General features: G+C 30.4%; 1 protein-coding gene across 1 annotated transcript; it reads right to left on the bottom strand.

Moving 5' to 3' along the window:
* Window positions 1-1,222: 1,222 nt before the first annotated feature.
* Window positions 1,223-14,982, bottom strand: LOC133304440 (receptor-like protein 56). The gene is made up of 9 exons (XM_061504480.1): window positions 14,640-14,982; window positions 14,139-14,294; window positions 13,376-13,450; window positions 9,896-10,051; window positions 9,749-9,823; window positions 6,163-6,330; window positions 4,310-4,456; window positions 3,375-3,449; window positions 1,223-3,231 (listed from the first exon to the last, which is right to left on the bottom strand). The coding sequence occupies exons 1-9, from the start codon at window positions 14,980-14,982 to the stop codon at window positions 1,223-1,225; spliced, it is 3,204 nt and encodes a 1,067-aa protein (XP_061360464.1).
* Between the last annotated feature and the right edge of the window lie 871 nt (window positions 14,983-15,853).

Below are 15,853 nucleotides of genomic sequence, written 5' to 3'. Positions count from 1 at the left end.
TGCTAAAATTAAAATTTTAATAATTTAGTTTTCCTACTTCCTAAATAATCACATTTATCATTTAAAAGGGTAAAGAAAATATTTCTAAAAAGTTATTAATAATTCACACAATTAATTTAAGGTAACCGTTTTTAAATGGATGTGTCAGGGATACAGTGAAATTAAGTTTCCACCCTTCCTTACGCATAATCAAACTCCTGAACCTTGATCTAAATTTTTAAAGACTAGTTTGCAAAATAAAAGTTTTTTTTTCAATTTTTCCAAATCAAATAAAATTGGTGACGGTTCCATTGTTTTATCTATTTTTAAAATTATTTTGGGTCTTTACAAACGGCAACTCCATTAGAAACCATTAGAAAGTCAAGCCTATTTTAATTTTAATTGTGCAAATTTATACGGGGTTTGCATTTGTCATTTAACATGACACAACAAAGTTTCCTACACACACAACATTTTGTGGGGCCCACACTTTTTGAAAAAAAAAGAAAAACTACGGCACGCAAAATGAATCTCTATAACATTACACAATCACTTTTTCTACAACATAACTCTTATAAAATTCAATTTATAATGGTTTTTATATATTTGCTTTACTCCCTTTTGTTTGCTATTTTGTTTCATTTTCTTCTCTTACTTTGGATGTTGTTATATTTTGACACTACGTGAAAGGTGTAATGATTGAACCTTAGGATAGAGAACTTTTTGCGTTATTATATGCTTGCTTTTAATTGTTTTGCGAATTGGGTAATTGTGAAGGTTTGTATGCTCCCTCCGCACACATGACTAACATACTCATCACACACGTACGAGTGAGTGGGCCCATACTCGGGTTCAAGTGAAACTTAAGATAGGACATATAACTAGGGTAATTTTCAATTAATACTAGTCGTACAATATTTAGAATTTATCATTTTAAACTAAGGGTTCGCTTTTTGTCATGTCACATGACAAGACTATTTTTCTGCACACACAAATCAAGTGTGGGTCCCACGCTTAAAAAAATAAAGTCAAATCAAAATCAGAATACGTCGCCGTATCCTCAAGATACGTTGTCGGATCCTTGTTGCAAGAATGAACAGTATCATTCCTGCAATATGATTCTTATATTTCCCATAATTAAAAGTACAAAACAAAATACATTCTTCTCATGTGGTATTATGAAAACCATCATTTCTTATTACAACAAGATATAACTAGCATGAGCAATTTATTTCACAACTTCCTAATAGAAAGCATCATCAAGAAATTGACCAAAGCATTTAAGAAGACACCCTTCCACAAAATAAAACCATGCTCTCCGCCAATGAGGATTGATCCAAAGGATTGTCACCAATGCTACAAGCACCATGACATAGGATCCACCAAAACTCCAATAGAAGGAAGTGAAATCAATTGCAGACTCATTTTTGTCTCCGTCATTCAATGGAGTTGGAGGTGGTGGCAGTAATGCAATGCCTCTGTTACTGTTATTATAAGAAAGATATGGATTTCCTTTGTAGCTGCTCTCATCAAAGGTACCAAACTGTCCCTTATCAGGTGCTCTACCTGACAAATTGTTGTAGGACACATTGAAGACAGATAAAGAATGCAAGTCCTGTAAAGAAAGAGGGATTTGGCCACTCAACTTGTTACTTGAAAGATCTAAGCTCTCTATGCTTTCTAGCTTCTTGAAGCTCTCTGGAATTGGTCCACTGAGATGGTTGTGAGATAAGTTAAGTGCATGAAGGGCATGTATATCTCCTATTTGGTGTGGAATTTCTCTTGTCAATTGATTACATGACAAATCTAATCCGGACATCTTTTGAAGTATGTCACCTTTATAAGAAAGGGATAAACCTTTTGTTACAAATTGCACTTCTTCATAGCTATACTTAAACCTATCCTCTCCAGGAGTTTCTCTAGTGCGCGAAAATCCACGGTTTGGATCAATTGGTTTTTCTAAATCCATATCCGCAAATGACAAATTATTGAAGCAAGAAGGTATAGAGCCAGTAAATTTATTCCGTGAAAGATCTAAGATATGGATTTTTTGTAAGCAACATATTTGAGTGGAAAGTTGGCCTTGCAGCTGATTACCTCCCAATAAAAGAAATCTCAAATGCTCAAGCCCATATATGTTCTCTGGAATAGTTCCTGTAAATTTGTTGTCACTCAAATCAATGGCCAACATTTTGGAGCTGCTTATGAATTCGTTAGTTATTGTGCCAGTAAGATTATTTCCCTGCAAGAAAAGGTAATTTGATGGCATAGAGAAGCATGATGGCAGGGCACCAGAGAATTTATTGTGAGAGAGGTCTAAAATACGAAACCCAAGCTTGCACAATTCTTCTGTTATTGCACCTTCAAAGTTATTCCTTGATGCAGTTAAGGTGATAAGATCAAGTTTTCCAATCCCAGTTGGAAGTGTTCCATTGAGCTGGTTACTATCCATCATCAAAAGACTTAAATAGATGCATCCGTTAACAATGTCCTTAGGTACTTTGCCAGAAAAATTATTGTGCCCCAGATACAATTCTTTCAAGCTTGACATCTCTCCAATTGAAGCAGGAATATGACCATCAAACATATTACTTGGCACATCAAAATAATCTAAATATAGGAGGAAGAATCCTATGTTGTGGGGGAGCTCGCCTTGGATTTGGTTGTTTGATAAGTCCAAATGGTATAATTGATCCATGTGATGATTTAGATCAAAGGGTAGTTTGAAAGGTCCAGTGAAAGAGTTATTATTTAAATGCACTTCTTCTAGTTTTGTGTTGTTCACAAGAAACCAGCTGGGAAACATACCAACCAGGTTGTTACCTGATAGATCAATATATCTCAATCCATTTTGATATGAAAGGAAAGTAGGGATTATTTTTGAAGGAAAGTTTACTCGACAATGGGAAAATCCTAGGCGCTCCAACTGAAATGGTGCTATCCAAGGGGGACTTTCAGTTTCCACTTGAAATGTTTTAGAATTCATATTGTCAAGTTCTAATACCTTAAGCTTTGAATGGTTACCAAACAAGTTTAATGAGAATAAGCCCTCAAATTCATTGGAAGAAAGGGAAAGATACTCCAGAGATGTAAGGCGAACAATCAAAGGTTCTGGAATGCTTCCAGTTAAGGAATTTTCTGAGAGATCAAGAGTCCGAAGTGATGTCAAATTGCCAAGGCATGCATCCAAAGTTCCTATGAAATTATTACGTAACATATATAACTCTTGAAGTTGCTTCATTTTACATAAACCTAGATTGAGAAAATTGAAAAGGAAGTTATATAGTATTATAAGATAAGAATAATGTTGGGAGTCTAGGCTACCCATGTACTAGATAAATGAAGAATTACATAAATGATGGATAAGATAATATTGAAATTATTTATTTGCTCACCTTCATTTGGGAAAGATGCATTGATGGATGAATCCCTTAGGTCAAGGACTTCCAACTTACTTTGATTAGCCAAAACTTCAAAAGAACGAAGAAAGAGATGTGTTTAGACACGTTTTCAAGTATATGGGGTGAGCTATTAATTGAATTTAGGACTAGATACATTCTCATTTATGACTTTACAATTTTTTTTACCTAATCAAATATATTTTGCATTTCAAACACAACAACCAATTTCAAAGAACCGTTAATTAATGCTTAATGTATTAGTCAATCTAATAAAGCAAAATAAAAAAAAAATATGTGTTTATATTTCTAATTTTTAGCATTTGTTTAACTGGAAAGGTCCAAAGTTAAAATGTGAAAAACTTATAATGAAAAATCAGTTTACATTTGTTTATAATAAAAATAAAAATGTTTCAATTATATTTAACTTTTAATTGAAAATCAATTTTGTCTTTCCATTTTTTGATTGCTCTTTACTTTACATATATACTCAACCAAAGATACATCCAGTATTTATTAAATGGCACTTAGTCATTAAAACTTTGGCGAAAGGTTCAAACTCCAAAGAACATCTAAATTTAAAAGAAATTTCAGAGATACACATGTATTTTCAATGGGTTTAAGTTTTCTTATGTTGTAGGATTGTAGGAGAGAAAAAAAGTAGAGAGAAGTTAAATGTGGGTCCCATATTTTATATTTAAAAAGAAAAGAAAAATTAATTGGCACGGAAAACGAATTTGAGTAGGAAATTAATTTACTCTCATGTAGCATGAGAGTATTATTTCCCATTTTCAATTGTAAACAAATTCAACGGTTTCAAGTTTCGCAAAAGTGATAATTCTAAACAAATATAACAAATTAGAACGCAAAGAAATTCATAAGAGTGCGATATATAAAAACATAAAATAATTGGTTACATTCGTACTTCGTACCTTTCATATGGAAGGATCCACCCATATCATTGTCAGCAAGAATTAAATTCTTGAGTGATGGGAAAGTACTCAAGAGTTCCGTTATGCTGCCGCCGACAGAATTGAAGCTGAGATCTAATGTCTCCAATGCTGACTTGCTACTATTATCTAAAAGATTAATTTAAAACATCACTTTAATATCAAATTAATATCTTATAATCTTTAAACAAAATTCAATTTAATTAACCCATTATACAACATTGAAAGCATTGCATTCGATATAAACTGGTTTAATTTTTATTTTTATTTTATAAATCTACGTGTTTAGAACCCATTGTAAAAAGTAGGATTTGTCTACTAAAAAAAAAAATTAGGATTTGAATCGATTTGTAAATCAACGTTTAATGTTTGGAAAGTTTTCAAAACAATGAAAAAAAAGCACTATCTTTAAGTAATTTTACTTTTTCACCTTTATTATAATTGATAGAATACGTAATAATAAAGATAGAATTGTTAATCTCGGTGACTTCAAAAATCAATAACTATCCACATATTCTAATATGAGACTTTTCAGTGTGCTTTTTCTTGACTAACACATTTCCTGGAAAAACTTTGTCAAACACGCTTAACTGTGGAGTTCTTCTATTTCGGGCTACCGAAAAGCATATGCATTTTGTTAGAATACGTAAAACAAATTAATTCTTATAAGCTATCCCAAACTGTACAGTCTCACCACACCGTATTGGGAGAGGCTTGCTCTGATACAACTTGTAACGCCCGATCGCTTCAAGAATCAATGACTATCCCCACATACTAACACAAGACTTTGTGTTTATGTCCTTTCGTACCAACGATCACTCTCCGCCCTCGTCAGCGCTCGGGATGTTACATTAACTCAAATAGTTAACACGAAAATAAATTTCATTATTCTCAAACTTAATTTGAGTACCTTTTTTTAAAACACATAACTTAAAATAAAATGATTTCAAAATAAAAAGAATTTATTTTAAAATTTTCAGAACAAATTATTTCATTTATAAAATAAATCAAATTATAAAATAAATATTTATAAATATATTCTTATAAAATCTACAATAAAATGAATGTGGTTTATGAATAATGTATGACTGTAATTATGTATAAATAATATGAGAAAAGTATTTCTCCAATCACCGGAGATAAAGTTATCTCCAGTGAGCTCAAAACGACGTCGTTTTGAGGTTATAAGATTAAAAAAATTATAATGATAAAGACTAATATAACCCTGCAATATATTATAATTACAAAAATACCTTAATTTCCGTCCCAAAACGATGTCATTTTGAACTCACCGGAGATAACTTATTTCCATGTACTAGACAAATCATTTACCTAAATAATATACTGCAGAAGTTTGTTCTTTCTTTTAGAAGAAAAGAGATAGTACGGTTTCTTTAACTAAGGAGAAAAAAAGTGGAAATATGAAAAACTTATAATAAAAATCATTTTACACTTGTTGAGTATAAAATAAATAAATAAATAAGCGAATGTGAAAAAAAAATCTCAATATTTAACTTTTAATTGAAAATCATTTTCGTCCTTAAAATTTCTTTTTTGACAATTTATCACTTTACATCTACTCAACCCAATATGCATATAGTAATAATTAAATGGCATCTGATTATTAAGCCATTGGTGAAAGATTCAAACTCCAAATAACACCCAAAAGGCCAAAAGCAACATCACACGCGCACTACCTTGAGTTGTAAAGGAGCTACAAAGACTATTTTGATTCAAATCCAACAGCCCCAAGTTTCGTAAAAGTAGTAATTAATAAACAAATATAGCCAATCAGAATGTATATAGAAATTTTCAAGTATGAAATATATAATTACCTTCATTCATACCTTTGGTTAGAAAGGGTCCACCTATCTCGTTATATGCAAGAACTAGATTCTTGAGAGATGGGAGAGCACTAATGAGTTCCATTATGCTCTCGTTGAAGGAATTGTAACTCAGGTCTAATGTCTTCAAATTCTTCCATGTTATCCTGCTTCTATAATCTAAAAGATATATGATTTCAAAATATCACTTTAAATATCATTCATACATAACAAAAAAAATTGAAATATGAATATGTTATATTACTGTTAATATAAAATATTCATATTTTATATTGCTTTTAATATAAAATATTTATAACCTCAAGAATGCGTTACATTTATAACAAAAAGTAAAAACACCAGAGTAACCATATCAACTCTCTATCAACAACCGAACATATTAAATACAAGTGTTTCAAAAAAATAAACTCTGATGAATAGATGGTTGTTTGTGTCATGGCAAGTCTTATATCTAAATTGATTATATTATTAAAATACATGTGAAATTACTAAGGTGATATTCTTATATATTTTATGGTTATACATCCTAACCAATTAATCATTAAAAACTCAAACCACATGTGATTGTTATTGAATGCAGGTAGCTAGAAGCCAATAAAAGCAGGAGACAGAGACACTTTGTATGTCGTAACTATTATAATTGCTTCCATTTTACGGACAATTCATTAAGTAATAATATATATATATTAAGTAATAATATATATATATATATATATATATATATATATATATATATATATATATATGGGTTCTACGGTCAATATAGATAATTTACCTACATTAAGTCCAAAATGACATCGTTTTGAGGCGAAAGTAAAAGTATTTTTGTAATTAAAATATGTTTCAGGGTTATAATAATCTTTTTCATTATAATTTTTTAATTTTTCAACCCAAAACATTAAAGCGTCTTTTTGGGAGCGAATTTTGATAACTTATCTATATTTACTGTAGAAATATTAAAGCGTATATATATATATATACACACACACATATATATAGGTAAAATTATTTATACAGCCGCTTTACGTTCAACAATGACAAGTGTATGGCTATGATTCCTCGCATTTAATACTTTAATCTTTTGTATGGTTATGATTCCTGATATTTAATATTTTCACATATATATTTATGACAAGTATTTGACTGCTGCACGCAGGAGTGTAAATAGGTTAGGCTAGGCTTTAGTTTAAATATGCTAGACCTGTGTAAAAAATATTAGGTTTGGCATGGCCTTTTAGCTTGTGTAGGCTCCAAATTACAAGTTTGGCCTGACTTATATTTAAAAAATAAAAGCCTTAGCCTAAGCCTGTTAGCCTGTTTAAGCCTATTAAACATTCAACAATTAAAAGAATAATTAAAATAATATTACTTTATTATTAAATATTATTAAAATATTTATTTTATTTAAAATAAATTATATGACATAGGTCAGCCTATAGACTTATAGGCTCGAAATGTATAACAAAGCCTATAATCTATTTTCTAAATAGGTTTTTTTTAAAAGTCTAGGTTTTTTCTATTTTATTATTTGTATTATGTCGAGTCTGGCCTAATATAAGCTAGGTCGTAAGCCCATCTAGGCTGGTCTAGCCTATTTACATCCCTAGCTGCACGTATAACAACTGCAGAAATATGCACCCCATATATATATATATATATATATATATATATATATATATATATGGAGTTAGAATCATTTTACACCAGTGTTAGTTACACTCTCAATCTTGTCCGCTGATCTCACTTATATCTAAGGGCTCAAATTTTTTAGTAATATGAGCCATTGGATACAAGTGGATCAATGGTTAAGATTGAGTGTAAAACTTCAACTCTTACACCGGTGTAAGAATATCATGCCCCATATATATATATATATGGTGAAGGTTATATTTACAAATTTTTTGTTTACAAACACTTATAAATTACACTAAGTATGACCGGTCATACACTCTTGATGATACTTCAATCAAGAATGTATGACCGATCATACTTAATGTAATTTATAAAAAAAAATTGTAAACAAATCATTCCCTTATATATATATATATATATACACACGAGGAGAGCCAATGTTAAGAGAGATAAGCTTTTTGGAATATTTTTCATATCCTCCATTCACGTCAGACAGGTTTCTTACAGCAAAATACAAAGATGCTTCCGACATTACAGTATTGCAACAATTAAAAACAATTAACAAGGGATTGACCACATGACAGTTGGGCCTAACTATTTACTCCATACAATAGCCTTACAAATAGGTGGATAACTTGTGCACTCTCTTCTCTGTAATTGGCGTGGGTTTAGTGTGGGCTTCTATCCTAATATATATATATATATATATATATATATATATATATATATATATATATATAGTTTATATTAGGGGAAAAATATTTCTCAAGTTGCTTGAGACAATGTTATCTCCGGCCATCCCAAAATTACGCCATTTTTTTTTATTTCCTTATATTAATTGATTTACCTTTAAATGATTATGATTCCTTTTCTCTCTCTCTTCTTTTATATCACCATTGATCCATCTTTGTACGGTTATGATTTAGTAGCCGGAGATAACATTGTCTCAAGCAGCTTAAAAAATGATAAGCCCTTATATTAGAGCTGGCAAAATGAGCTCAGCCTATCGGGCCGGCCCGCACCGTTCACCAAACGGGGCGGGACAGGCTGAATTTTTCAAACCCGCTGCCTGCCAAGCTCGCCCCGCCCGCCCGGGCTGATTTTTTTTTTTTTAATTTTTAGTGTAAAATGTCACGGGCTTGGCGGGCTGAGATTTCTAGCCCACCTTCAAAGGCGGGACGGGTCGGGTCAGCCCGCTTTTTGGCGGGCTGGGGTGGGGCGAGGCGGGCAGCTAGCTTTGCCACCTCTAGTTTATATTTTTGCGATTTCTGTATGTGGAGTTATTAAATACTTGTCATATATATACATGAAAGCATTAAATGAGATAAATTATAACCATATAAAAGATGAAAGCATTAAACGTGGGGAATCATAACCATACACCTGTCGTTATTGTACGTAAAACGAATGCAGAAATGATTATATATATATATATATATATATATATATATATATATATATATATATATATAGGGTAGGATCCTTTGACACCAGTGTCAAATTTGAAATTTGACACCTCATCTGATAGCCGTTAGATCAAAAAAAATCAACGACTCTGATTTGTAAGCATGTGACACCATTGATCTTTTTTGACCTAACGGCTATTAGTTGAGGTGTCAAAGGATCCTACCTCATATATATATATATATATGAATAAATTATATTAAGGTTTATTTAACAAAAGGGGGCAAAATTTGAAAAGTGAAAATCATTTTACACTTAATTAGTATAAAAATACAAATAAATAAAGTTAAAAAAAATCTCAATTTAACTTTTAATTGAAAATTATTTTCTTCTTTACAATCTTTTTCACTATTTCTCAATTAACATCTACTCAACCAATTTTACGTTAGTAACAAATAAATGACATTTGGTTATGAAGCCATGGACCAAAGATCCAAACTCCAAATAACACCCCAAAAAACAGCACACACAATATACATACCTTGAGTTGTAAAGCGGTTGCAAAGATGATTGTGACTCAAATCCAACAGCTCCAAGTTTCGTAAAAGTGATAATTCTTGAACAAATATAGCAAATCAGAATTTATAGAAATTTCCAAGTATAAAATTTATAATTATTAGATTCATACCTATAATTGGAAAGGGTCCACCTATCTCATTATTAGCAAGAACTAAATTCTTGAGGGATGGGAGAGCACTAATGAGTTCCATTATGCTCTCGTTGAAGAAATTTTCACTCAGGTCTAATGTCTTGAAATTCTTCCACGATAACTTGCGTCTATAATCTAAAAGATTACTTCAAAATATCATGTTAATGATCCATCCACAATAAAAAAAAACAATGAAATATCAATATTTTATATTATTTTAAAAAAATCAACTTAATTGAGTCATCCACACATATGTCTATAAAGAGAGATGCTATACATCCCGACTACTAACAATCTAACATTTTATATTGTATTATATGGAAAAAGTGTGTGTGCCAGACACAGTTATTTCCTTTTAAAAGATACAAAGGAACATGGGGAGAAAGAGTAGAGGGAAAAAATTTAATTTAAATTTCAAAAAATTACACTACTCTTTTTTTTTATAAAGAAAATTATACTACTTTGATTTAAAAGGACCATCATTTTAAATAATATACATTTTTCCCATATTATATGTGAGAAAAGTGTGTGTCATTTTAAAGAATGTAAATTTGTGTTATTTTAAGTGAGAGAAAGAGATAGATAAAGAGGGGAAGAGAGTGGACAAAAAAAAATAAAAGTATAGATCTCACCTCTTTGTGCAAGTGAAATGACACAAGTTGTGTAATTTAGAAGAATAAACATTTTTTCGTTATATATATATATATATATATATATATATATATGGGCAGGATATACTTACCACCAAAAAAGTTTACCAACTTTACAACCAATCTGATCACCGTTGATTTTCGTCAATCTAACGGTTATCATTTATTGGAAATAATAATTAATTAATAAATGCGATCTAATAATTTCCAATAAATGATAACTGATAGATTGACGAAAATCAACGGTGATTAGGTTGGTTGTAAAGGTGGTAAACTTTTTTGGTGGTAAGTATATCATTCCCCATATATATATATATATATATATATATATATATACAGTGGCAGACCTAGAAAAAAAAATTATATGTGCACACTTAAGGTGGGGGTTCGGGGCAGCGCTCCCGAAGATTTTTTTTAAAGAAAATTTTAAATGTATTAGTTGTAGGGGTTAATTGATCAAAAACCAACCTCTATCGATGTCTATTTGATCCAAAGTTGACTACTTTTGCTTCACAAAAAAATGTGAAAAATCTCATGTGATTCTCCTCCACTTGATGAAGATTGAATTTCAAGAATCATTAATGTCCATTAAGGTTTGGAGCTAATAAGGTTTATGTTTAAAAAAAAGGAGAAGAGACAAAGCAATGGGGTAGGGTTTAAACTTTTAATTATATGAGTTGGTTGAGTTGGGCTTGGGCCTATTTTTACTTTTTTCTTTTTAATCTTCCTAATTTTTTATTTTTTTTACTTGACCTAAATCACCCACTCCTTTAAAAAAAAATTCTCAAATTTTTGTGTCTGCATGTGTCTCATGCAACAACACCGGTCCACCAGTGTGTGTGTGTGTGTGTATATATATATATATATAGGGTTCGCTTTTTCTGCAGTAAGCCCAATACGATGTCGTTTTGGGGCGGAAATCATGGTATTTTTGTAATTTTAGTTTATTTCAGAGTTATAATAGTTTTTATATTTATAATTTTTTAAAATTTCAATACCAAAATGACGTCGTTTTGGAAATAAATACAAATAGCTTATCTGTAGAAATATTTTTTACATGTACATATATATATAAAGAAACAAAAGAAAATAAAAGCACACAAATTAGTGTTAGTGGAGTATGTAGTCCTTTACTGAAAATAAAAAAAATGATAGTTTAGAAGAAAATAACCGAAAAGATAAAATAGTGAAAATATATACTATTTTTTCTATACTGAGTACATCATGTACGGAGTCTTCATTACTAATATAGTACTGAAGATATTTCCTGCTCAACGCAATATGCATATAGTAATAATTAAATGGCATCGATTATTAAGCCATTGGTGAAAGATCCAAACTCCAAATAACACCCAAAAGGCCGAAAGCAACATCACACGCGATCTACCTTGAGTTGTAAAGGAGCTACAAAGACTATTTTGATTCAAATCCAACAGGCCCAAGTTTCGTAAAAGTAGTAATTAATTATTAAACAAATATAGCCAATCAGAATGTATATAGAAATTTCCAAGTATGAAAGATACAATGGGGAGAGATCTTTTGGTTAGAAAGGGTTCACCTATGTCATTATCAGCAAAAACTAGATTCTTGAGAGATGGGAGCATTGTTGTGAAAAGTGGGTGTAAAAACGTAAAAAATTACGTTTTTATGTTTTTATTAGATGGTGCGTTTTAAAATGCAAGTAAAAATGATTCTTAGTAAAAATTGGTAAAAACACCGCATAAAAACTTAAGTTTTTATTGTTTTGATTGTTTTTACTTAAAATGAAATTAAAAAAAATTTGAAAAAAACCCAATTTTTATTTTCCTCAAATCATATGCACATTATCTTGATATCTTTTTGTTTGGATATATGTCTTTTATAATTATGTCTTATAAAGCTACAATTCTATTATAAGTTATGTTATAAGAATCGTTTTATGTTTTTGGATCATTGTGTGCATTGAAAAAAGTGAAATTATATCCTGATGAGCGATGATCCAAAATCTGCAAAGTGTATGAAGTAATTAGAGCAGATTGGTTATCCATTACTTGTTAGTTATCACTGTTTATAATTTTGATACTTGGTTATCAAAAATAATTTTCCTTTTTAGATAAATAAGTGGCTCAACACACATGTTCATTATGCGATTTTTTTTACATACATATATATATATATATATATATATATATATATATTGTATATTGACCTTAAGTAGTAGAAAGTAAAATTTTTACCTTTCGTGTCGTTTTTACGTTTTACATTTCTTACACCCTTTTCTGTTTCTACGTAGCACTAATTGTGACTCAGGTCTAATGTCTTCAAATTCTTGCATGTTATCCTCCTTCTATAATCTAAAAGATATACTATTTCAAAATATCACTTTAAATATCATTCACACATAAACAATTTTTTTTTTGAAATATTAATAGTTTATATTATTTTTAATATAAAATATTCATAATCTCAAGAATGCGTTACATTTATAACTCTTTTATGTAACGTAAAGTTAGTTTTATCCATATATAGTAAGGATAAATTATATTAAGGTTTATTTAACAAAAGGAGGCAAAATTTGAAGAGAGAAAATTATTTTACATTTATTTAGTATAAAAATACAAGTAAACAAAGACAAAAAAAAAAATCTCAATTTAACTTTTAATTGAAAATTATTTTCTTCTTTTCAATTTTTTTCACTGTTACTCAATTAACATCTACTCAACCAATTTTACGTTAGTAACAAATAAATGACATCTAGTTATGAAGCCATAGATGAAAGATCCAAACTCCAAATAACACCCCAAAAAAGCAGCACACATAATATACATACCTTGAGTTGTAAAGCGGCTATAAAGAGAATTTTGACTCAAATCCAACTGCTCCAAGTTTCGTAGAAGTGATAATTCTTGAACAAATATAGCAAATCAGAATACATAGAAATTTCCAAGTATGAAATATATAATTGTTAGAATTTTTCCTTGTAATATTAATTAATTAGTTTTGTTTAAAATTAATTGCTTAATGAATATTCCAATTATATTATTTTGATAAACCCGTTATGATTGTTGAGATATTCAAGTGTGATGAGTCCCACATTGGTAGGTAATGGGCTAAGTAAAAAGTATATAAGTAGATGGACCCATAAACCCAATGCCTTAAGGTTTTGGGTTGAGATGTGGTGTCAGACTCACTTGGTGTATTTAATCCACTTAACTCATTGGTTGCGGCCCCCCTACCAGCTTCCCCTGGACCCGCCTGACAGTGATCATGTTGAGTTGGACTTTTGGCATCTATTGGGCCTAGTTGGGCAGTGTAAGCTTTAGTGTGATCTTGATTTTTCATGATGGGTGGACCCAGTGGACACAAACTTCATCAAGCGTCATGCTCCCATTCCTAAAGGATGCCATTTTGGAATAAGTTATAGAGAGGAAGATTCTAGTCGTGAGATCAATATTCTTCGCTCAGTAGATAAGATGACATAATCAGATATACAAATTTCTCTCATAATGAAATTGATATATGGTGTTTTATATATCATATATGTATTGATATTATCTCGAAAAAATTCTTACAATAATTACCTAGATTCATACCTTTAATTGGAAAGGGTCCACCTATCTCATTGTCAGCAAGAACTAAATTCGTGAGGGATGAGAGAGCACTAATGAGTTCCATTATGCTCTCGTTGAAGGAATTCTGACTCAGGTCTAATGTCTTCAAATTCTTCCACGATAACTTGCTTCTATGATCTAAAAGATTACTTCAAAATATCATGTCAATGATCCATACACAATAAAAAACTATGAAATATCAATATTTTATATTATTTTTTAAAAAATAAATTTAATTGAATCATCCACACACATATATAAAGAGAGATGCTATACATCCCGAATTCTATATATACATATATTTATAAAAAAAATTACAATTTACATTAAATATATGACCCATATTTAATGTAATTTGTAAATAAAAAATTTATAAATATAACCATATATATATATATATATATATATATATATATATATATATATATATATAACAAAAGAAAATAAAAGCAAACAAATAGGTGAGATTAGATCAGAGTGTACCTCCCTTGGGAATAAAGTCACCAAAACAATTATTGGACAAAATAAGGCTTCTCAACTCTGTGAAGGATAAGAACAAGGACCAATTTAAGGATGGGTGGTCTAAACAGTCAAGTCCCGTGTCACTCATTCCTCTATACAAACCCTGAAGAGAGAGAGTGATGACATGGCCGGAAAAGGAATCGCACGTGACACGGTCCCAATTGCAGCAATTGCTCTTTGGGTCATCCACCCACGAAGGTAACAAAGAGTCATTAGAATAAGCAGCCTTGAAATCCAGCAACGACCGCTTCTCTTCTTGGAACCAACCACCACTACTGCCATAAACTTGACCCAATAGCAACATTGTTACTCCAAACAATACCAACCACGGATTCTTCCAAGACAACTCCATATCAAAGAGGAATTTGAAAAATTACTTCTCAATGGTTTTGTTTTGAGAGTTTTAGTGCCCCATGAACTGCACAATGGCTCCATTTATTAATATCCATATTGCTGAAGAAAACTAGCCCGCTGTAGCCTACACCTACAATGGAAACTTCGTCATTGGGCCATCTTTAGGAAAAATAATTCATTTTATTATTTGGTCATCCCTCTCACATAAGTAAATTTTTTCTTCTATTTTTGCCCCTCTCATTTTTTTCTTTTCCCATTTTGCTCCCCTGTTTTGTGAAAAAGAGCACCCCAAATTTTATGTGCCAGGAGCACTACATTTCTTCTCCATCTTTAGTCGTCAAAGTTGACTACAACTTGTGACAGGATCCATAATATTAAATTTAATTTTGAATGGAGTTGGTTTTTAAAATAGATTTTGGTCATAAATGAATTTGTAATAAAATTATTTGTTTAAAAAAAATTATTTAAGAAAATTTCATTTAACTGCTTCAATTGGTTCTTTACAATTATTTTAACTGATTTATTTTTTTAATTAAGGGTTTTATGAGTATAATGTTATAGGATATAAGAAAATTTTTCTACCCTCACAATAAAGAAGAGAGAGAAAGTGGAATGATGTAAGAGAAAAAAAAACATATGGACCCCACCTCTTAATTGTGTGTAAAAAAGTTTTATTAGGTTATGTAACATGATACTAATAAAACCCTTTAATTAATTTGTCATCTCAACTGGCGACAAATAACATAATCAATTTTGAGTTATAGTTTGTGTTTGTTACCAACAGAGTTATTAATAACTTATATATATATATATATATATAT

The sequence above is a fragment of the Gastrolobium bilobum genome, unplaced genomic scaffold, assembly GCF_033153095.1.
Source record: "Gastrolobium bilobum isolate Gb01-03AN ecotype WA unplaced genomic scaffold, APGP_CSIRO_Gbil_v1 utg14547, whole genome shotgun sequence".
NCBI classification, from domain to species: domain Eukaryota; kingdom Viridiplantae; phylum Streptophyta; class Magnoliopsida; order Fabales; family Fabaceae; genus Gastrolobium; species Gastrolobium bilobum.
Note: the sequence above shows the minus strand (reverse complement) of the source record. Positions and strands in the feature narration are given on the sequence as shown.

Excerpts from the sequence above, each read along its gene's own strand:
- LOC133304440 (XM_061504480.1), bottom strand. The coding sequence starts at position 14,982 with ATGTTGCTATTGGGTCAAGTTTATGGCAGTAGTGGTGGTTGGTTCCAA. Across the intron at positions 9,824-9,895 it reads TGGACCCTTTCCAATTATAG|AATTATCACTTTTACGAAAC; the intron begins GTATGAATCTAA and ends TATTTGTTCAAG. Across the intron at positions 4,457-6,162 it reads AACCAAAGGTATGAATGAAG|ATAATAGTAGCAAGTCAGCA; the intron begins GTAATTATATAT and ends TTAATCTTTTAG.